At 36.9% G+C, this 21087-nt stretch overlaps 1 protein-coding gene across 3 annotated transcripts in view; it reads left to right on the plus strand.

Annotated features, from left to right (window-relative positions):
- LOC105471088 (ephrin A5) overlaps window positions 1-21087 on the plus strand; it is a 296118-nt gene that overhangs the window by 242523 nt on the left and 32508 nt on the right. For all 3 annotated transcript variants that reach the window (XM_011723456.3, XM_011723453.3, XM_024789502.2), the window contains exon 2: window positions 2426-2718. In XM_011723456.3, the coding sequence (XP_011721758.1) occupies window positions 2426-2718 (293 nt within the window). The remainder of the gene's footprint in view (window positions 1-2425; window positions 2719-21087) is intronic.

Genomic DNA, 21087 nt, shown 5'->3' on the forward strand with positions numbered 1-21087 from the left:
GTTTCGATGGATCATTTGACATTTAAGGACAGAATTTAACATTTCTATATGATTTTCCTTTTGAATTTTTAAAAGGGGAAATATAGATATTATTTTTATCTCTGTTGTATGTTCTTACTGCTATTATTTTAAAATCAATATTTTATTTACTTATTTTCATATGCTTCGGTATATCCTGATGATGGTAACAGTGGTTTACATCTACACAGTTCTTTCCATACATTTCCTTATCTAAGTCTTGAAGCAGCCACAGGAGGCCAGGAAGGCAGGTTCTCATGATTAGTCCAACTTACATATGAGGAAACTGAGGCTCAGAATGATTTATGAATCTCTCACTCAACCAACAGCAGATCCAGTTCTTAAATCTAGGTCTACTCAGTCAAAACGAATGGTGTCACCACTTTTTCACAATGTTGTCTCTCAGAAGAGTATCTTGGCTTATCAATGAATATTTAGCATCCAGAGTGAAGGTGGTATATTTCTTTCTTTTTTCTTTTTTGAGATTGAGTCTTACTCTGTCACCCAGGCTGGAGTGCAGTGGTGTGATCTCAGCTTACTGCAACCTCCGTCTTCCAGGTTTGTGCGATTCTTGTGCCTCAGTCTTCCAAGTAGCTGGGATTACAGGCATGTGCCACCATGCCTGGGTAATATTTTTTGTATTTTTAGTAGAGACAGGGTTTCGCCGTGTTGGCCAGGCTGGTCTCAAACTCCTGGACTCAAGTGATCTGCCTGCCTCAGCCTCCCAAAGTGCTGGGATTACAGGGGTGAGCCACTGTACCCGGCTAGAAGGTGGTATATTTCTCCTGGGGTGGACTTTGGTCAAAACTGTGAGAGGTCATTTTTATGTCAATGTTCGGGTGCAGCATTTTATAGGGAATATACTGGGAAACTGGAGGCTATGAGAAAGGGCAAGAATCTAGAATGATGAGGAGCCTGGGAACTATACTAGAAAGAACCAAAGGAATCAAGATTTTCAAATGTCTGCAGAAAGGAAGATACAGAGAGATATAGCTGACATCTTCAAATGTTTTATGGACTCCCTTGCAGAAGAGGAATTTGATTTGTTCTTTGTAATTCCAGGCAGCAGAAGTAGGACCATTGGGTAGAAAATACACAGAAGCGGATTTATGCTGAATATAAGAAGAAACTTTCCAACATTTAGAGATGTCCAAAAATGGAATAGACTGTCTCACTGCCACTGGGAAGTGTTCACGCTCAGACTGTCCAGCTCAGAGATTATATGGCTTTATGAGCATTGCTTTTCAGCAGTAACAGTTTTATGATGAAACTTCTAAGGGCTCAGAGAAGAATTTCCTCACCAGCTATAAACAAAGGAGTTTTGTAGGCTTTTCCACCATGATTTTAGACTAAGAAAGTTGTATGCATAACAGCTCCTGTTTCACACATCGCTGTGTTTTGGGAAATACTGTTCAACTGCTGGGGAAAGACACATTAGTTAAAGCAGATAAGCAAGACTTTTGTGAGATGAGAATTGAAGGAGATAGTGTGGTGTTTGTGGTGGGGAGGGTATGTATTCACATGTGTACATTTTTAACTAGGATGAATTTGCCATGGCTTTGGCTATTTTCAATGGCCTTGTTACTTTTCATTACTCACCAGCCCAGCTTTAGAACATGACCTGTAGAATTAAAAGAAATGAGGGGAAAAGTCATTTGATTTAGATGAGTTGTTTTCTCAATATGGAAAAGATGCTGCATCGAAAGTGAGATGCACTAAAATAAGTTTCTGACGTAGCAGATCTAAGAAAAGCACTGAACTGGGATCCGAAGTCTCCACACTAGGTTTCGCTCCATCACTCACTGCTTCATCTTTATGTCTTTTTATTTTTCTCTAAAATGGAAGTGTTTTAGGAATTTTCTTTCTAACTATAAAATGTTGTGATTCGAATTCTCCCAATTTTATGGCTCTAATTCTCATTTGCATAGAAAGTGGAAAATGGCCTCAACTATAACAAAAAACAATTCAGTCATTTATTTGTTCTTTAATTTCCTCATTCATTTATTCAAAAATAGTTATTAAGTGAAACACTATTATAAAAATAGAAGAACTTTGTTTTAATATATGATTTTTAATAATGAAACATGGAAAACAGCACATTAGTACCTCTATAGAGTTCCACAGTTTGAAAGAGTGATATTTAATATAATATTTAAAATGAAAGCAAAGCACTTAGTTTGTAGGATATTTTGAAACAAATATAATGGGATCCCTCTGTAAAATGGCTTTTTGTGGCTTGGATTGGGAACTGCAGCATTTCAAACCATGCCCCAAATCATAGTGGCATTCAGTACAACTTACTATACTAGATGCTTTAGCTCCAGAATTATTGAATAGCTTAACCACTGATTCCAAGCAGAAAGCCCCTTCTCTATGAATTATCACATGTTTTTTCTTTTTCTAACAGATTCCAGAGGGGTGACTACCACATTGATGTCTGTATCAATGACTACCTGGACGTTTTCTGCCCTCACTATGAGGACTCCGTCCCAGAAGATAAGACTGAGCGCTATGTCCTCTACATGGTGAACTTTGATGGCTACAGTGCCTGCGACCACACTTCCAAAGGGTTCAAGAGATGGGAATGTAACCGGCCTCACTCTCCAAATGGACCGCTGAAGTTCTCTGAAAAATTCCAGCTCTTCACTCCCTTTTCTCTAGGATTTGAATTCAGGCCAGGCCGAGAATATTTCTACATCTGTGAGTATATAGAGATTTATCGTGTTGTAGGGCAGCTGCAAGAGCCCAGACTAATTTTTTACCCATGTTTCAGAGAATTGCAGAGAGCTGGACTCTGCATTACAGATGTCTCCTTGTAAATGCATACATCAGGATCCCTAGATACATTAGCTGGGAATTGAGAGCACAAATTAGATTAAAGACAGAGCGCCTCTCCCCCTATGAAATTACGTGTCAGCCTGTTCAGTGAACCACTGCTGACTTGTATTTCTTTTAAATGAAAATTGCCAGGACTTCTCCAAAGCTCAGGAAAAGAAAAAAGACTCCTGAAAAAAAATTGAAGGAAATAATTAAATTTACATAGCTTGGAGTCATTGGATTTCTTATTCAGGTGTCAGCAATATCCTTTCGATCATCCACATTTTCAGTGGAGGAAGCCAAAACTCCTGGAAATGTCAGCATGCTGACGATAAATGCTCTCTTTGCACCAAGGAGAAAAGATCATTTTTAAGAGCAGCTCTGTCTTTAAACTGGAAAGAGTTGTGAAGAAGTGTCTAGAAGGGGTTCCAAGGGAACTGGTAGGAGCGAGTTTCCCACCTGTGAGCATTGAGTGACTCTGTCCTGGGAGCTCTAAAACTTTCTCAGTAGACTTCTGTATTAATCAGAATCCCTGACCTTATTTCTTCTCCATTATGTACCCATCACTTCTTCAGACATCCTGCTATCATATGTTATAGGTAAATGCTTCTCAAACTTCACTGTGCATAGCGTTATCTGGGGATCTTGTAATGCATTCTGACTCAGAAGGTCTAAGGCAGGGCCTGAAATTCTGGATGTATGAAGCTCCCAGATGCTGCTGCTGCTACTGAAGTGTGGACCACGCTTTGAGTAGCAAGATTATAGGTAATAGCTACTTTAAGCAGCTTGTTGTGTATCTGGACTTTAGTATTTATATTTAAACTATCTGGCCTTTTCCATGTATTTTCACTGTCAACCAAAGAGGTTAAAAGTTTACTAGTTAAAAAATACATTTATTGGACAGCTTAATCTGAACTGAGAAATGTTGGGGGATGCAAGATGAAAAGATATTCCCTGTTCTTAGGGAGTGACCTTTTACTGGGGAGCAGACATGTAAATAGGCAATTAAAGTATAAATCGACAGTTGCTGATGATGAAGATAAATGCAGGGAGTAGTGAGAACATGGAGACAGTTGTGCCTCACCTGCTTGGAAGAATCAGGAGATGCAACCGCACGCAGTGGGTAGAGATCCAAGTTATACCACTCAGTATGTTTAGCATCGACTTTCACCCCAGCTTGCCAGACAAACAAGAACATTCTTTTTTTCTGACTCATTTTTTCAGTCCAAATGTCCCTACCCACTCACAACTCACACGGTTTGAGTCTACAGGGATTTCTAGCTCCTCTCCTTCTCCAGAAAACAGAATTTTATAAGTCAGATTTCACCATCGAAATAACTCTCACTTATATTGGAACTGAATTTAAAAAGGAAATTGAACAGTACCAGTTTTATTATTTCAGTACATATTTCAGTTATTAGTCATGAGAAAACATGCAAAAAGCCTTGATACTATCTCACATTTGATCCATAAAATAAGAAAAGGAATATTGAGTCCCACAGATGCAGGAAGCACTGGCATACACTGAATTCACACTTCTCAGGCAGCATGTTCTTGACTTTTGTTGCTTTTTTACTTTGTGAAAGAATCTCATTCAGCAAATGAGAAAAAGGAAAGAGGAGGACTTCACTTGTGGGACAACAACTCATTAATTGTCTAACTGTAAAATACTGTACCAATTTAAGAGAAAATTCTTGCTAGTTTTGAAATTTTCTTAATGGCTTCTCAGATTAACAAAACAACAATAAAAGCAAAAATAAAAAATGAATAGAGAGCACCAAGATGGGAAACATAACCACCAGCTAACTAGTTGATTGCCTGATTATTAAAAATTATAGAATTCATTCAGCTTCATAAGCAAGATGTTATTCAAATATAGCCATAGCGCTTATGACTGGTTTTTCCTCATTTGTGGTTAAATTCAATATTTCACTAAAAATCATTATGTGACTTCTATAACATTCATTTAACGGAGTCATTTAACTGTCAAGGGCTTCCGTCAAAGTAATTGTTCCAAAATGCTTCAAAATATGAAGAGCTTTTTGCTGTTCAGCTGAGTTTAACTTGAATTACTTTTTTTAATGAAAGGTAAAATAGCACAAAATTAGCAGCAAAAAGATGTTCATTTACAAGAAGCACAGTGGCCTGGTGTTCAGTTAAATTGAATTTTCAGCCATGTTTTCTACCCGAAAAGGCATCCTTCCCTGTCTTTTTAGCAATGAAAGGGTTTCCTCTCTTCCACCACTGCAGTCAGGAGCAGCAGAGCTAACATGGTTGTCTTACAGACGTTTAATGTACTGTGGTCATAATTAAACTAAAGGATTCTTAGGGGAGAATTGGCCCTCAGTTGAATTTTCCTCTTCCCTAATGTGTGTGGAATGAACAAGATGATTGGGAAATAGCTATTTTCACACTTACTACGTTACAAGAAACTCTATTGCTGATCTTAGGAACAAGCTTCACTGCCCACCAGTCAATTTCACAGAATGTTCTTACTAGGACAGGAGTACATCTTAGCTCCTCATAGCCTTAAAATCTCTTCTAACTTTTCCTAGAAAAAAGAAAGCTGGCTGGGCATGGTGGCTCACACCTGTAATCCCAGCACTTTCGGAGGCCCGGGTGGGTAGATCACGAGGTCAGGAGTTCAAGAGCAGCCAAGCCAATCTGGTGAAACCCCATCTCTACTAAAAAAAAAAAAAAATATATATATATATATATATATATATATATACAAAAATTAGCTGGGCACAGTGGCAGGAGCCTGTAATCCCAGCTACTTGGGAGGCTGAGGCAGGAGAATCGTTAGAACCAGGGTGGCAGAAGTTGCAATGAGCGAGATTGAGCCACTGCACTTTAGCCTGGGCGACAGAGTGAGACTCTGTCTCAAAAATAAAAAATAAAATGGAAAGAAAAGAGAAAGCTAACATCCTGCTTTATGGTACTAGGAGTAGACTTAAGACTTAAGTATAGTGGAAACTGTGGAGTGCCAAAATTGAGATACAAACACAGATTTGGAGGAAGGGGAGAAAAGGATTTCGTAACAAGCTATTCACCTCGTTACTTAGAGAGCACACAAGTCAGAGGATTCTTATCAACATTTGCCTTATCCTCAGCCAGATTTCTTTCCTTCTTAATGTCTTTGAGTTTTATAAAATTAAGAAAATGTGGTAGTTGAAAATATCCTAAACGAAGCTTCCAATTTACTTTAAAAATAAAACATCCTTAGGAGTTCTAGTCCCTTTATTTTAACTCCCAAGAATAACTCTATGCTATATTCTCCTTTCCTTGGGAACAGATAGTATATTAAGTTGTTATAATTGCTGATTATTGCTGAGGTAGACTGGGGCTATCTCTGAATCTGATAAATGCTGTTTTTAATCTACAGGAGTTATTTTGGTAAGAGATTGGCATACTAAAGTAATTACAGAAAGTTGGTGGTATTTATATCAATGATAGATTTGCAGAACTGCCAATTGATTAAGGCAATAGTTGTTTATATAGACTTCCTAAAGGAAACAGTAATTTTTAAAAAATTCAAAAATTCACATTTTAGCTGGATGTGGTAGCACATGCCTGTAGTCCCAGCTGTTTGGGAGGCTGAGGTAGGAGGATTGTTTGAGCCAAGAAATTGAGACCAGCCTGGGCAACATAGCAAAACCCTGTTTTTGTTTTTTGTTTTTTTTTAAATACTCCTTTTAGAAACTTAAAAAATACTCACTTTAGAAATGATACTCTTCAACATTAACCTAATGAGAACATGTTTGAAAGATGTTTTGCTGTTATTTTTACATCAGAATGGGAAAAGGGAAGTCCTTGAAATAAGTTATTTTTGTAATTCCATAAAACACTGATTCGAATATATGCTTTTATAAAGTAAAGAAAACTGAGTCCCAGGTCCTTTTCTTGACCTAACTAGCTGTATGATCTTGAGCAAATCATTTCATCTCTCTGGAGTTTGAACTCTCCATCTATAAAATAATGTAATTATAATCGACTTCAGAAATTCTTGGAGCTTTAATATCCTAATTTTATTAAATTTAATCTGAGGGTCTGCAGCATTAGGGTAAAAGATAATGTCTGTACAGTGGTCCAGGTCAATACCTTGCTTAGTAGGTGTTCAGTAAATCAGAGTTAAAGTTACATTTTTAGGGAAAATGCAGAGTGGAGAGGCGTATTAGGGTTATTGAACTAGTTCTCTCCCAGCTGCTCTGTCCAAGACACCATTGTCTGTGGTCTCTGCCAGTGCAGCAGGCTCCTGTTTTCCCGACTCATGGCATTGCTCAGTCAGCGCTCTCCAGTGACTTCCTGTCTCACCCAGACCAAAGTCCACAGTCTCTAACCTGGCCAGCAAGGTCCTCCATGGCTGAACTTTCCCTGATTCCCTCGGCCTCTGACTTCCTCTGCTACCACCCTCTGCCTGATTGTGTCTGCTCAGCCACCCGTGCTCCTCCCTCTCCTATCCAGTACACCTCTACATCAGGGCCTGGGAACTTCATTGTCCCACTACCTCGGCTTCCCATTGTCCCAGGCATTCACGTTCCTTGCTTTCACTTTCTTTAGGTCTGTGTTCAAAAAATGTCTTTATCCAAGAGGCTACTCTGACCTTTCTCTATAAAAATAACACCTTGTTCTCTGCATTCACTATACTTTTACTCTGCTTTATTTTTCCTCAGGTACTTATCACTCCTGACATTATATATTTATGGTAGGTTGTTCATAGCTGTTCCTGCTTTCTGCCCTGTATTATATTGCTTGGCACGTGCAGATGTTTAATAAGTAAGGATAACTAGAATTTATATAGTGTGTATTCTGTTTCAGGCACCATCTCAAAACAACACCATGAAGAACTGTTCTTTTTCCTTATTTACAGGTGAAGAAACTGAGGCACAGAAAAGTTAGGTAATTTGAAAAAGGCTCACACAGATAAGAACTAGCTGATCTGGAAGGAAGTTAAGTGAGTAAGCAACTAAAAGAAGTGAAGAGGGCTGGGCACAGTGGCTCACGCCTATAATCCCAGCACTCTGGGAGGCTGAGGTGGATGGATCACCTGAGGCTGGGAGTTCAAGACCAGCCTGACCAAAATAGAGAAACCCCATCTCTACTAAAAATACAAAATTAGCTGGGCATGGTGGCTCATACCTGTAATCCCAGCTACTCAGGAGGCTGAGGCAGGAGAATTGCTTGAACCTGGGAGGCGGAGGTTGCAATGAGCTGGGATCGTTCCATTGCACTCCAGCTTGGGCAACAAGAGCGAAACTCTGTCTCAGAAAAAAATAAAAATAAAGAAAAAGTGAAGAGATAAAATCCTGGGTCTATTATACTTGAAAAAATACACTTTATATTTTTAAAACACAGATTAGAAACAAGTAGCACTCACTTTGATATCTACTGTTTAGAGAATTCTACTTTATGAACACTTCCTAGGAACCCTGAATCAGATAGTAGAAAGATAAATTTTAAACACATTCCTGCATTTTCTCCTCTCCAAAGGATACTTTTCCATCTCCAGAAGATATTTCAACTGTATCTTCCCAGAGGGTTGATCTTTTAACTCAGATAACTTCAGAAACCAGAAAAGTTGCATTTTCTAAGAAATTCTTAAATGTCCTGAATAGTCACCATCCAGCCTGAATCACGATTGCACACTTGATTCAGGAATTAGTATGTTTTAATGAGAGATCTATAATAAAGAAGACAGTCGTCATTTTCTGAAAATGATACTAAAAGAGAATTTTTCCAGCATTTGTTATATCTGAGTTATTACTGGGACATTCAGTGTTACTATGGGCATCATTTTAAAATCTATAGTATGTAGATGCTTAAATATATGTGGTTAACTGCTAATTCTCAGCTTTACGTATTTAGATTGAAAGTTTGCAGTCTTATCTTAAGCCATCAGGCAATTTTAATATGCACTGTATAATTTTTAAAAGAAAGTAACCTAACTTCCTAAGAACTATCTTATTAAAATGATCAAGATCAGCTTCAGAAATCATTTGATTGTACAATACAGTTATTGACTAACCTTTTAAGAGTATCTTCAGTAAAACTAGTAAAACAGAACTAATTTGAAGAAAGTCCTCATTTAACAATTCGATGTGTTTCAAAACCTTATTTGCAGGTGAGTTGTTTAGAATTTAGAATACAGTTTTTTTATAGAAGTGCAAGTTTTCCATAATATGGAGAATCTGCTTAGTCATAATATTGATGATAAGCTATATGTTTCAATGAAAAATTGTAGAAAACAGCATCTAGAAGAGTTACTCAGTAAATATTTATTGCATGGATAAATGCTATAATAAGCCACATATGGCAAAAAAACAATTAATTTTTTAAATTTCTAATTTTTTTTTTTTTTTTAGAAAAGCAGATAAATTACAGGGCACAAGTTTTACTGCACCCTCTGCAGCCGTTCCCTGGTATTTTAGTACTTTAAAAAATAATATGCTAGGAATACATAACATCAAAGCAGAGAGTGGAACATGGTTGTTGTTGGTTTTTGTTTTCTGTTTTTTGTTTTTTTTTAAAGAAAGCACAGACTCTGGTAAGTGTAGCTTTGGGTCTGAATCCTCTTTCTGTGCTCTTACTAGCTGTGTGACCTTGGGCACTGTACCAAACCTCACTGAGCTTCACTTCCTTCCTCTGTAAAATGGGTATAATAATCACAGCTCTTTTCTGATTTTTGAGTCTCAATTGATGAAATATTGTTTAAGGAACCAATTGACTGCCAAAATAATAACTTCAGTAATCCTAGTCCAAAAAGTTTTGCATTTTTTGAAAATTTAAGGCAACTTAAATATCCCAGATTGATATTTTAGTTCAGTAAAAAATTTCATAAATGCATAAAAATTAAGTTTTAAGACTATTTCCTATATTCTTAAGGAGCATTATGCTAGGGTGATTATGCCTAAGGAATTCTTCATTCCTTTTGATGTCTGGTTTTTCAGTGCCTTACTTTTGTCATCTACATTAAGAATTGTTTTGCTCCGGACAGTTCACACCAATCACCTTTTTTACATAGTTTTTCTTATTGAAATAGAAGAGTGTCAAAATGACACAATTATCAAAGCAGGAGGTAATCTTTTTCACTGTTCACTGTCTTTTACTCTTGCAGGGGAAATGACTTGTAAGTACAATGTACTTTCTTACAATGAAAAACTCAATGTTTGCTTCAGTGTGTGTGCGCATTTTACTTTTGTTATTGAAAAATGTTTTTGATTACTGAAGTCTTATTTTAGCATTATTTACGGTAGCATCAACTTCGCTAAGATTGAAGAGGTTTATAACTGAAATGTTCTGTAGGACTGTGGTCAAATACTAGTGCACCTCTAGTTTTTCAAGTATGTGTACTAGCACATGGCATTTTAAGACACACTTGTATTAATACAGAAAAGTGGAAAGGCAGTGTTGGGAAACTGACAAATTTTAATGTTTTCTAAAGTGGAAAAGTGGGGTGGGGGGAGGGGAAGGGATAGCATTAGGAGATATACCTAATGTAAATGACGAGTTAATGGGTACACCAACATGGCACATGTATACATATGTAACAAGCCTACACATTGTGCACATGTAACCTAGAACTTAAAGTATAATAAAAAAATTTAAAGAAGAATAAAGATGGCACAAAAGTCAAATAGTAAGTACCCAGATACAAATGCAGAGTACATCTTAGTCACCAAAAACTATTTACTTTTTCTTTTTAAGTTTTTTTTTTTTTTTTTTTTTTTTTTTTGAGACGGAGTCTTGCTCTGTCACCCAGGCTGGAGTGCAGTGGCCGGATCTCAGCTCACTGCAAGCTCCGCCTCCCAGGTTCACACCATTCTCCTGCCTCAGCCTCCCGAGTAGCTGGGACTACAGGCGCCCGCCACCACGCCCGGCTAGTTTTTTTTGTATTTTTTAGTAGAGACGGGGTTTCACCGTGTTAGCCAGGATGGTCTCGATCTCCTGACCTCATGATCCGCCCGTCTATTTTGAAAATAGAATGGAACAATTTTTCTCCACTTGAAAGCTAGCATATTTTTTAAGGATTATATCAGGTCTCTATTTGAAAATAGTCCTTCTATTCGCTTTGTATACTCCCACAGGTCTTTAGTGAAGCTTCAATAATGCACCTTTTTATTTAAAGAATGAGTTTAGGGAATTGTGTCTGTTTCAAGTTGTCCCTAGTCATTATTTAGGAAAGCATGAATGAATTTCAAGGGCTCTTAAATGAAGGTTAAATAAAGAACATGAAAGAGGATATTTAGGGACTTGTGGAAATTATTCTGTTAATTGTAATTTCCTCTTATGAAAACAGTTGTTTACTGCCAGGTGCTCTCTTAACCTTCTGAGCAAGCATGCACAACATCAGCTCAGCTGCTGCTGGAGCTAGACCTGTCCCTCTGCCTTCTGGTAATGGCTTCGCCCAGCACACTTCACATAGTTTGAGTGAAATCAAAGGTGGAGGAGGCAATTCATAGGAACACAGGGTATTGAAAAGTATTTTTAAATTTGTTGACAATATTATTTGATGAAGTAACATGGATTTTAAAAGGAAATGCATGCCCTGTTAAGTGACTAAAAGTTGAGTCTAGTTTAACTACTCATTTAAAAGAATCAGAGAAATTAATGCCAGGTCTGTGAAAAAGGAAAGTGGAGCACATATCACTGCTTAATAGATTTTGACATTGGGACCATCCTGAAAGTTTGCAAAGGGAGCCTTAAAAGTTACTGAATAATCGAGACTTGATGGAAATTCATGGTATAAAGTCATAAGAAACTGAAGACTCCTAAGTACCGTTCCCATTGTCTGAATTTTTCAAAGACTGTGACACTCAGATAAGAACTTCAAAACCAAAATAGTTTTTATTTGTACTCATTTTAAGAATTCAGAATGCTATTATAAGACAGAGGAAGCATGTAGAGTTCTGACCTCCTAAGGGAAAATGTCACCTTTTGCTTCCTTTACCCCACTGAGACTAAATGGTGAAATGGAAACAAATTAAAGGATTGTTCTTTTTATCCCTAAATGTCAAACGTGGCTGCATCTCCTAAAGAAATAATGCACCTGATTAATTGTGTAATTTCACAGGGAAGCAGTAATTCTCAGCCTTATAAACATGTAATGTACTAATGTGGTTTCAGAGTTAACTGAAACAGTTTAATGAGCTGCTGTATCACGTGTATGTACAGTGTTACATAGAGCAGATGCCAGGAAAAAAGGAAATAACACACCAGTGACACTTGGAATAGCAGTGTTTATACTTCATTGACTTTGGGTTGTCAGCATGCTATTCTCTGTGTTTCCCTTAGTAACTTATTAAGGCAACTGAATTTCAGTGTGATGATGTCTGAGTGTCATTTCTTGTAAATTACACAAGCATGCACACACCAAATGCATAGTCAATCTTTGGGAAAAAAAATAATACTTTCTAGAATAGACAACCAGAATATTATCCACAAGATATACACACAGAGTGAAAGGTTACTCTCTGAACCTCGTGCATGCTGGAAGAACAGCATTTGGGCCTTTCATCAGAAGAAATACTATTTCTACAGACTTTCCCACTCCTCTATTCTTGGTCTATTTTCACCGAATGGTCATGTAACTCTTGGTTTGAAAGTTGTCATACAGCCTCACAGCAGGCTTATATTATCTACAGAGTTCTTTATGAGGAAATATAAATCACCACAAATGAGACTTTTCACAGCCAGAGATATGTAGAAATTTGTGTCAGTGCTTTGCTGGCTTGCTAAAAAATATCTCTAGGCTCCGAAGCCCTCACAACTCATCCTTGCTCCCTACCCTTTTGGGAAGCAATTCTCAAAACTTGAGATTTATGGTCCAGAGAGCTGATAGTGGCTATAAAGTTTTCTATTTTCTCGTTTCTTTAATATTAATGCAGAGAATGAGGCATTATCATTCATTATTTTAGTTCATGAGTATCCTGTGGGCTTGAAATATGGTTTCTGGGGATATGGCTTACCTCTGTTTAATAGGGGAAATATGTGGACTTTGGCAACAGGCTTTTTTTCCATCGAATATTTTAAGTCAGATTGTATAAAATCCACATTAGGAACAGAACTTTAATATATATGCTATGTATGGGTTTGGTTTTAAAGTTTAAAGCTTCACAAAAAAAATTAATTCATTCTGAGCCTCAAAAGCAAAATATCATGAATTGGAGAACAGCCAGTCTATTATTGTTGGAAATTGGAATGATAATATCTTTTCATTTGACTATTTTTAGAGATATACAATATTTCCAACTAGCTTTATCTACATTAATGTTAACTAAGTTTTAGTTTTTAGTTAGCATTCCCTTTTGTATGTAAACCCATAAAAACAACTAACATGTGCTCTGAATCATTTTTAAGAAGAATGTATATTATTTTTAACTTGCCCAATTTTTAGTACCTCCAATATCAGGCTTCTAATGTAAATTTACTTTGCCTGAATTTTTTTTTTTTTTTTTTTTTTTTTTTTTTGAGACGGAGTCTGGCTCTGTCGCCCAGGCTGGAGCGCAGTGGCCGGATCTCAGCTCACTGCAAGCTCCGCCTCCCGGGTTTACGCCATTCTCCTGCCTCAGCCTGCGCCCGCCACCTCACCCGGCTAGTTTTTTGTATTTTTTTTTTTTTAGTAGAGACGGGGTTTCACCATGTCAGCCAGGATGGTCTCGATCTCCTGACCTCGTGATCCGCCCGTCTCGGCCTCCCAAAGGGCTGGGATTACAGGCGTGAGCCACCGCGCCCGGCCTGCCTGAATTTTTTTTTAAAAGACATTTTTAAAAGTTCATTTTCTCCTACAGTAAATTGTTACAAATTCTGACTAAAATCTGAATTAAGTTTTACTGTATGTTTTGCTTTAACAGTTTCTATTGATCCTCAACCTTGATTTCAGAAATACTTGCTTCATTTTAGGTGGAATTTTTAATGGGCAAATCTAAGTAAGCAAGGAAAATAAATTAGAGGCTAAAAATGTGAACAGGGAAATGTTTTACTTTTGATATATTGCTTAGAGGTCTTACTATATACAGTGCGGGCAGTTCAGTTCAGTCAGTTTTGAAGCAATATGATGAATACTGCAATGATTTAAATGAAGTTTAGTTCAGCCTTTTGCTAAAAGTTTACTCATACTTTGACTAATAACTCCTCCCATAACACTTGTTCTGATAGTCGTAAGTAGAGTGATTTAGCATGTATTGCAGGTACTATGTGGCAGGCACTGTACCTAGCACTGTATCTGTTTTAAATTGTTGAATCCTTATCTGTGAGGCCGGTACTATCATTATCTATCATGTAGATGAGGAAACTGAGGCTCAGAGAGGTTACATGACTTGCCTGAGATCATGTAGTTAGTACTGGGGTCAGGATTTGAACCCATGCAGTTTGACCCCAAGCCTAGAGTCTTTATTCACTTATTTCATAATAAATATTTTAAAAGATGTTAAAAGGAGACAGATTTCAAGCATCAGTGGCAAGTCGTTATCTAAGTTCTACCTTTACCTTGGAACTCAGGTAGACCCTGTTCTCAAGACAGCTAATGTGAAATGTATAGGGGAATTTCATGTCAACTTATTCCTGAAATTCACATACTAGGAAGTTAATGGGTTTATAGAACAAAGCAGAGTACTATAGAATGGTTTGTGGGGTCAGACATGATGACATAATGAAATGTGTCATTCACCATTCCTGTTTCAATTGTGATGAAGGCTTTTAATGATTAGCAAGTGTATTGAAAGTATATGTCTCTTCAGTACCCTGAGTCATTTTTCAGAGGTTAAATTTCATTAACAGAATCAATAGCACAGTGTAGGCATTGGTGGATATATTGCAAAGCCTAGTGAACAACTGTCTCAACATTGCAGCTTGTTAACATGATGCGCCATGCCGGGGATTCCTTACCTTATCTAGCCTTAAGCAGCACAGCAGCTGCAAATTATTGTTTCACTTATTGTAATTAGTTACACTTGCTGTTGCTATTGTTATTTAAAATCCACCAGTTTTTCACAGACTTGCAGTTACTGTACATCTTTGCACAAGAAAGATGAGTAGAGCTCCCATAAGGGGAAAGACACTTTGAGAATTTATAACATTTGAAATCCTTTTGAATGAAGTTCAGGAATTGTAGCAGCCATGTACAGCACCCAGATTTTACACAGAAGGGGTCTTGGCACTGGTTCATGAGGGTAAAATTTACCCAGCAGCCCTCCAGAAAACAAGCTTCACACCGCTTACATGGATTTCTTCTCTTACCGGCCTCCCCTCTCCTGATAAGGAATCAGAACAGCATAAACTCAGGAATCAATGAAAAGACAGGTCTGAATAGAATGGAGAGTATTTGGAAAATAAAAACTGGATAGATTGGGTCAGATTATGAAGGGCCATTAATTCTGGTCTGAAGAGTTTTGAACATATGTAACAGGCAATAGGGAGAAGTAGTATACAAATACATTGAAATCATTTGTTTTATGACTACGTGCTTGCTGGGTATATATTAATGTAGTAAGCACTTATCCATTCCATGTGTTTATATATATATTATCTCATCCGTACTTTATCACAGGTATGTGTTAGGCCCTGTTACCGTTCCAATTTTACAGATGAGAAAAACTGAAATGCAAACAGGTCAAATCACTTGTTTAGAATCACACTGTTCATGTACAGTTGAGTCCAGATTTGAGCAAAGGCATTCTGACTTCAAAGTTCATGCCCTTAGCTCTTATCCACGTGTGAAAAGCAATGTTCAAAAGCTTATTCTATAAATAGTACTGGTACTTATGCAGAAATGATTCTAATCTCAGAGAGATTAATATCCTTTACTTGAGTTTCTCTTTTTTTTTTTTGATTGCCTTTAGTTCCTTTGCAATAGGTGTAGAGATTTTTCTATAAGTTTTTATGATATTTATATTAAGTGGAATTGCTAAATCAATAACATTTGCTAGATTATTAGTTTAATCAAGTAACAGAATTTCTGACCTTTAGATACAATGTGTTAGTTTATTATTAAAGTACATTTTAGAAGATTTATTGTGGCAATTTTGTGAAATATTTGTATTCAAAATGCTATAAAAGCCCTTTATTAAACTCTACTTGGGCTGTTGGTACTTGTGCATCATTATATTTGTAGAAAATCTACAGTGGCTATAGAAGGACACACTTCAGTATTACATATTATTTTCTCATTAGTTAAGCAGTTCATCAGTGCTTACTAAGCTATGTTTACCTAGAGGGCCAATGTAGGGGACACTGTGGAGAAAGTATTCGATATGATTTTTGTCCTCTAGGAGCTCACAATCCAGTGTGGGAAAAATATATTCATGACAATAACAGCAAAAAGAGAAATAAAGTGAATTACCAGATTAGCACTTTCCATAAAAGAGAGAGAGAGAGAAGACTATTTCAGGAGGAAGGGATCAGTTAAAGATTTTAACTGAAGAAGGGATCAGTTAAAAATCATGCTGATTTGAGGGACAAGGTAGAATTTAAATCTCAGGGCTTAAGACGCTATCCCAAATTTAGTGATCTACCTGCAGAGGATAGGTAAAAAGGCAAATTCTTGGAACCTACTTCCATAAAGTTTGATTCATTCAATTTTACGAGGTTGCAATGTAGGAATTTATTTTTAATAAGCCCTCCAGCTGTTTTTCCTGCAAGTTGTACCACAGTTCGGGAACACTGGCGTAAAGTAGGAATGGATGGTTTGAATTCAAGACTTGAAAGAAGTGGGTACTAGAGGATTTGATTAAGTGGAAGGGTCATGTCAACAGTACCATCAGCCTTGAGAAACAGCAGTCTTTGTGATGTGAATGTTGGTATAATCCAGGGAACTCTGGTTAAGGAGAGACTAAGTCTAAGATAAAGACTAAAATAGACTAAGATTCTGGGAGTCATCTAATTCACAATGGTCATAACAAATCCTTCCTTCTGCCTGACCAAGTAAATTGTCTCTCATTGCTTTACCCATAAATTAGACACAATTTGACCTTGCTGATGCAAATAAAAACCACAGAATCCTCTAGAGTTTTTGTATTTTTTGTACAATTAAAATTTTTTATCATAAAATAAATTTCTTTTTCAAAGTGGTAAGCTGTGTTAGGATAAGAATCAGAAAGCCACATAAAAATAGAAAACAGGCAAGGTATCAAGTGATAAGAAATATTCATTTTGGACCAACATTTTAGAAGGAAAATGTGTACCTGGAGAGAAAGAAAAGAATAATGAATAGTTCCTGTAATATTCTATTTATATAACATGAGGTTTTTGGAAGGTACACCGAAGAAGTGAGTGCCTATTGTCTGTGACCTTTTGTGCTTGTCAGTTTGTTTTGCTCTCCCTGATGTCAGTTAGAGTCTGATGAAAACGGAATCAATTTAAATGGAGCAATGATTTGGTTATGTTAAAGGTCAACAGTGATCTGTACTTAATCACTATTTACCACTTCTGTATTGGGTTAGACAACAGTCATTTGTTTTACCCATATAATATGCCCTGATTCTTAGAAAATAAGTCTATCATTTCATAGGTTCCTTTTTAAAGTATTATTAAGTTTAAAAAGATAGATGAGATGAGAATGAGGAGGCCTGGGTTTTGGCTCCACCATTCATTAGGTGTGGAGAGTTGGGCAGGAGACTTCAACCCATGCTTCAAGTTTTCCATGTGTAAATGAGTTGAAGTGCTAGTTTAATAAATGGTTTTCTTAATATTGATATTTGAAAGGCAATTAGTTACTTTCCTAGTTTCTGTCAAAATTAATGGTAGCTTCCATGACAAATTTTTATGGGTATTTTGAATTATACATTTGCATGTGTCAAAAATAGTTTCTATCATCAACTAGTTTGAAATACACTGGTGGTCAGAAATAGCTCACTGTCATTTACTCACAAGGGCATTTTTCTTACCATCTTTGCGGAATCAAATATGGCCAAATATATTAATCGAGTTCAAAAAGTATTAATTCAGTTCACTGAGGTTCATTTAGAGTGTTCTACAGTGGTGAAGATGAAGAAACAATCAGTCTACTCACTTAGAGAATCATTTTGGGGTCACATCCAAATCTGTAGTGGTCAGTTGAATGTGTACAAAATATTTTTGAGGGTTAACTAGAAAATTGCCTGTCTGTTGGCAGGTTTTGTGCACCTGGTTTTTTTCCCCTGTAGTCTCATACCTGAGAAACATGGAGAAATGTTCTTTTTCTAAATTGAAAAACTTAGCTGTAGTCTAAATGAAATGGGATAAATTATCTTTTTCACAATTATCCATTAAAGAGAGAATCAGAATTAATATTAATCACAGATGTTTCATCAAGTTTTATTATCAACCAGATTGACTGCCAAAGTGCTTTCTGGAAGACATTTTCTCTCTCTCCCCCACCTGCTACTGAGAACACACTATTATGGGTCCTTAGATAAAGATTAATGGTTTTGGCAGTTCATTTGAGGAAATCTTTATTTTACTGTACATTCCAAGTCACTTCAAGGCATCACTGGAAAGCATGGTTTGTCACTTCACTGATAAAATTATACCACGGAGACACAAGATAGAATAATTCTATCATCAGAAACAGGTTAATCAATAAGTTGCCCAAAGTTAGTATCACCCAATCTATATTTTTAAAATTTTGGCAAGCCTTGTTTGTAGATGATTTTAAGAGCTTTTTTTTTTTTAAAACCCATCACACCTAAATTAATATTACTTTTCATTTCTGTGTCTATACTCTGGAATAATTCATTGCCAAATGTATGACCCCTGTAATAATTATGAACATTTGATAATACCCCATCCATTTGCAAAGTACACCACAGATGAGTATTATATTCATTAAGGTTCTCCATTTATAAACAACATTTTTATCAACTTTAGCTAACTTAAACAAAAAGAGCCAATCGTGTTGGCTCACACCTTGTAATCCCAGTGCTTTAGGAAGCCAAGGCGGGAGAGGAGAGTCACTTGAGCCCAGCCTGGGCAGCAATGTAAGACCCCATCTGTGAGAAAAGTTTAAAAATAGCCAGGCATGTTGGCCATGCCTATATGTTGGTGCGAGCCATGATTGCACCACTGCACTCCAGCCTGGGCAACGAATGAGACCCTGTGTCAAATACCAACAAACAAAAAGAGACGGACTTTTTCCTCCCAGAGTTTGGTTATTTTAACTGAAGACCTCAGGATGGACAGGAACCAAGACAGTGCTGGGGATCTTAAATATAGAAACACATAGATAGTTTCATCAAGACTCAGCCATTCGATTTTCTTAGCTCTAACATTTTTCAATTCCTTGTGTCACCCTGCTCAGGATGCAAGTTCCTGGGAGAAGGAATTTGATTGGCTTATATGCCTGTGCTTTGGAAAGAATAGAGAGTACTTTGACCAACAGCTCCAGGACTGCATGAGATAAGGAAAGAGGAGTTCTTCAGAGTTTGTTGTTGTTGTTGGTTTTTTAGCCTAAGGAAGTTAGGTAGTGATGCAAAATAGGCAGAAACAACCACTGGCCAAAACCAGGGTGTATTTCATTGATGAACAGCACTGTAGAATATGTGGAATAGTTCAAAACAAAGAGAAAATTTATGCAGTCAGTCCTTTAAGTGCAACAGGGGCAGAGGTCAATTTACCATTTATATTTCTGGTGTTGTACAGTATTATTTTATCTTTATCTAGTACTCTTATATTTTTCTAGTGCTTTTGCAGGTTTAACTGTGGTCAGCAAATCAAAGAATGTGGTTTATATTTTTCAGTTAAGATTTCTCTCACATTTAATTACTTTTCTTTCTTTTAATGGATGTAATACGAAAAATCAACAACTCCAAGACAAAGAATGGAAAACATCCTGTTTCTTAATTTCCAGCTTTATTTCATTGGCATCAACAGAATATAAGACATGCCGTAGACTGGGTTAAGTCTCCTTTCTGCCACTGCCCAACTCTAGTCAGATCTAGGGCCAGTCATATAAGTGAGTCTGTTTTCTCAAATGTAAGAGAGGGGTTTAGGCTGATTGAGGATCCAAAGATAGTTTCAAGGAACAAGAAAATTATTAAGATGTTATAATTTCTGTTTAAGTTTGCTAAATTTTGTTAAAGTTATTTTTTTTTTCCTGAAAAACTTTCTGATGCCTTAAATATGATACTGTGTATTGTTAATTCTTCAAAGTGAGTGGTACAATATACAGTGATCACCAAATTTATTAGACCTAGGAACCCTTTTTTATGGAGAATTTTGAGGGAACTGACTTCCATGGATTAGGTTAGATTATTTACAAAATCCCATTCACATTTAAAGTATACTAAGTATATAGTTCTCCTGGTCAAAAAAATCCATTTTAATACCATTCATCATCTAGTCCTTTCTATCTGGTCAGTGCAACCAGACTTTCTGTATATTTAAAAACACATCCTTGTCTCTAGTCTTCTTTTCAGATGAGCAACATATACAGACAAGTGTTCTCTTCCTTCAAAGACTCATGCCTTTGTTAAGAATCATGTCACTTACTGGGAGGCTGAGGCGGGTGGATCACAAGGTCAGGAGATCGAGACCATCCTGGCTAACACGATGAAACCCCATCTCTACTAAAAATGCAAAAAGAAATCAGCCAGGCGTGGTGGCAGGCGCCTGTAGTCCCAGCTACTCGTGAGGCTGAGGCAGGAGAATGGTGTAAACCCAGAAGGTGGAGCTTGCAGTGAGCCAAGATCGTGCCACTGCACTCCAGCCTGGGTGACAGAGTGAGGCTCCATCTCAAAATAATAATAATAATAATAATAATAATAATAATAATAATAATGTCACTTAAATTCCTCTGGTTGTTCCTACAAGACCAGTTTTAAGTCTTTTAAGTAACTTTTGTCATCTTTCTGGAGTCACATTTTGAATGCAGATCCAAAATGTGAGAACAAAACTTATGATTAGATTTGATGAGTAGACCAGTATAATTCACATCTGATTTGCAGTCTGCTGTAGGTTTCGTTTTTCCTGAGATATACTTGTACCTAGTAAGTGGCTCTTCTGTTCATGTGATAGGCTCTGTGCTTCTGACTCATAGCATGCCCTTAACTGTCTTTATTGAACTTCATTCCACTTTAATGAACAATTTAACTAGTTGGCTTCAATAACTAGTTACCACACCCAAATAATTTTACTTATAAACCTATTTGTAAGTCCGTCTTACATTCTTTGATGAAAATATTAAGTAATACCTCAATTATGACTAACCTGGGGGCTAGAGAAGGACAGGCACTCACTAACACATATGCCTTCCAAGTTGGTTCTGAACACTGAGAATCCTAT

The sequence above is a fragment of the Macaca nemestrina genome, chromosome 6, assembly GCF_043159975.1.
Source record: "Macaca nemestrina isolate mMacNem1 chromosome 6, mMacNem.hap1, whole genome shotgun sequence".
Lineage (NCBI taxonomy): Eukaryota > Metazoa > Chordata > Mammalia > Primates > Cercopithecidae > Macaca > Macaca nemestrina.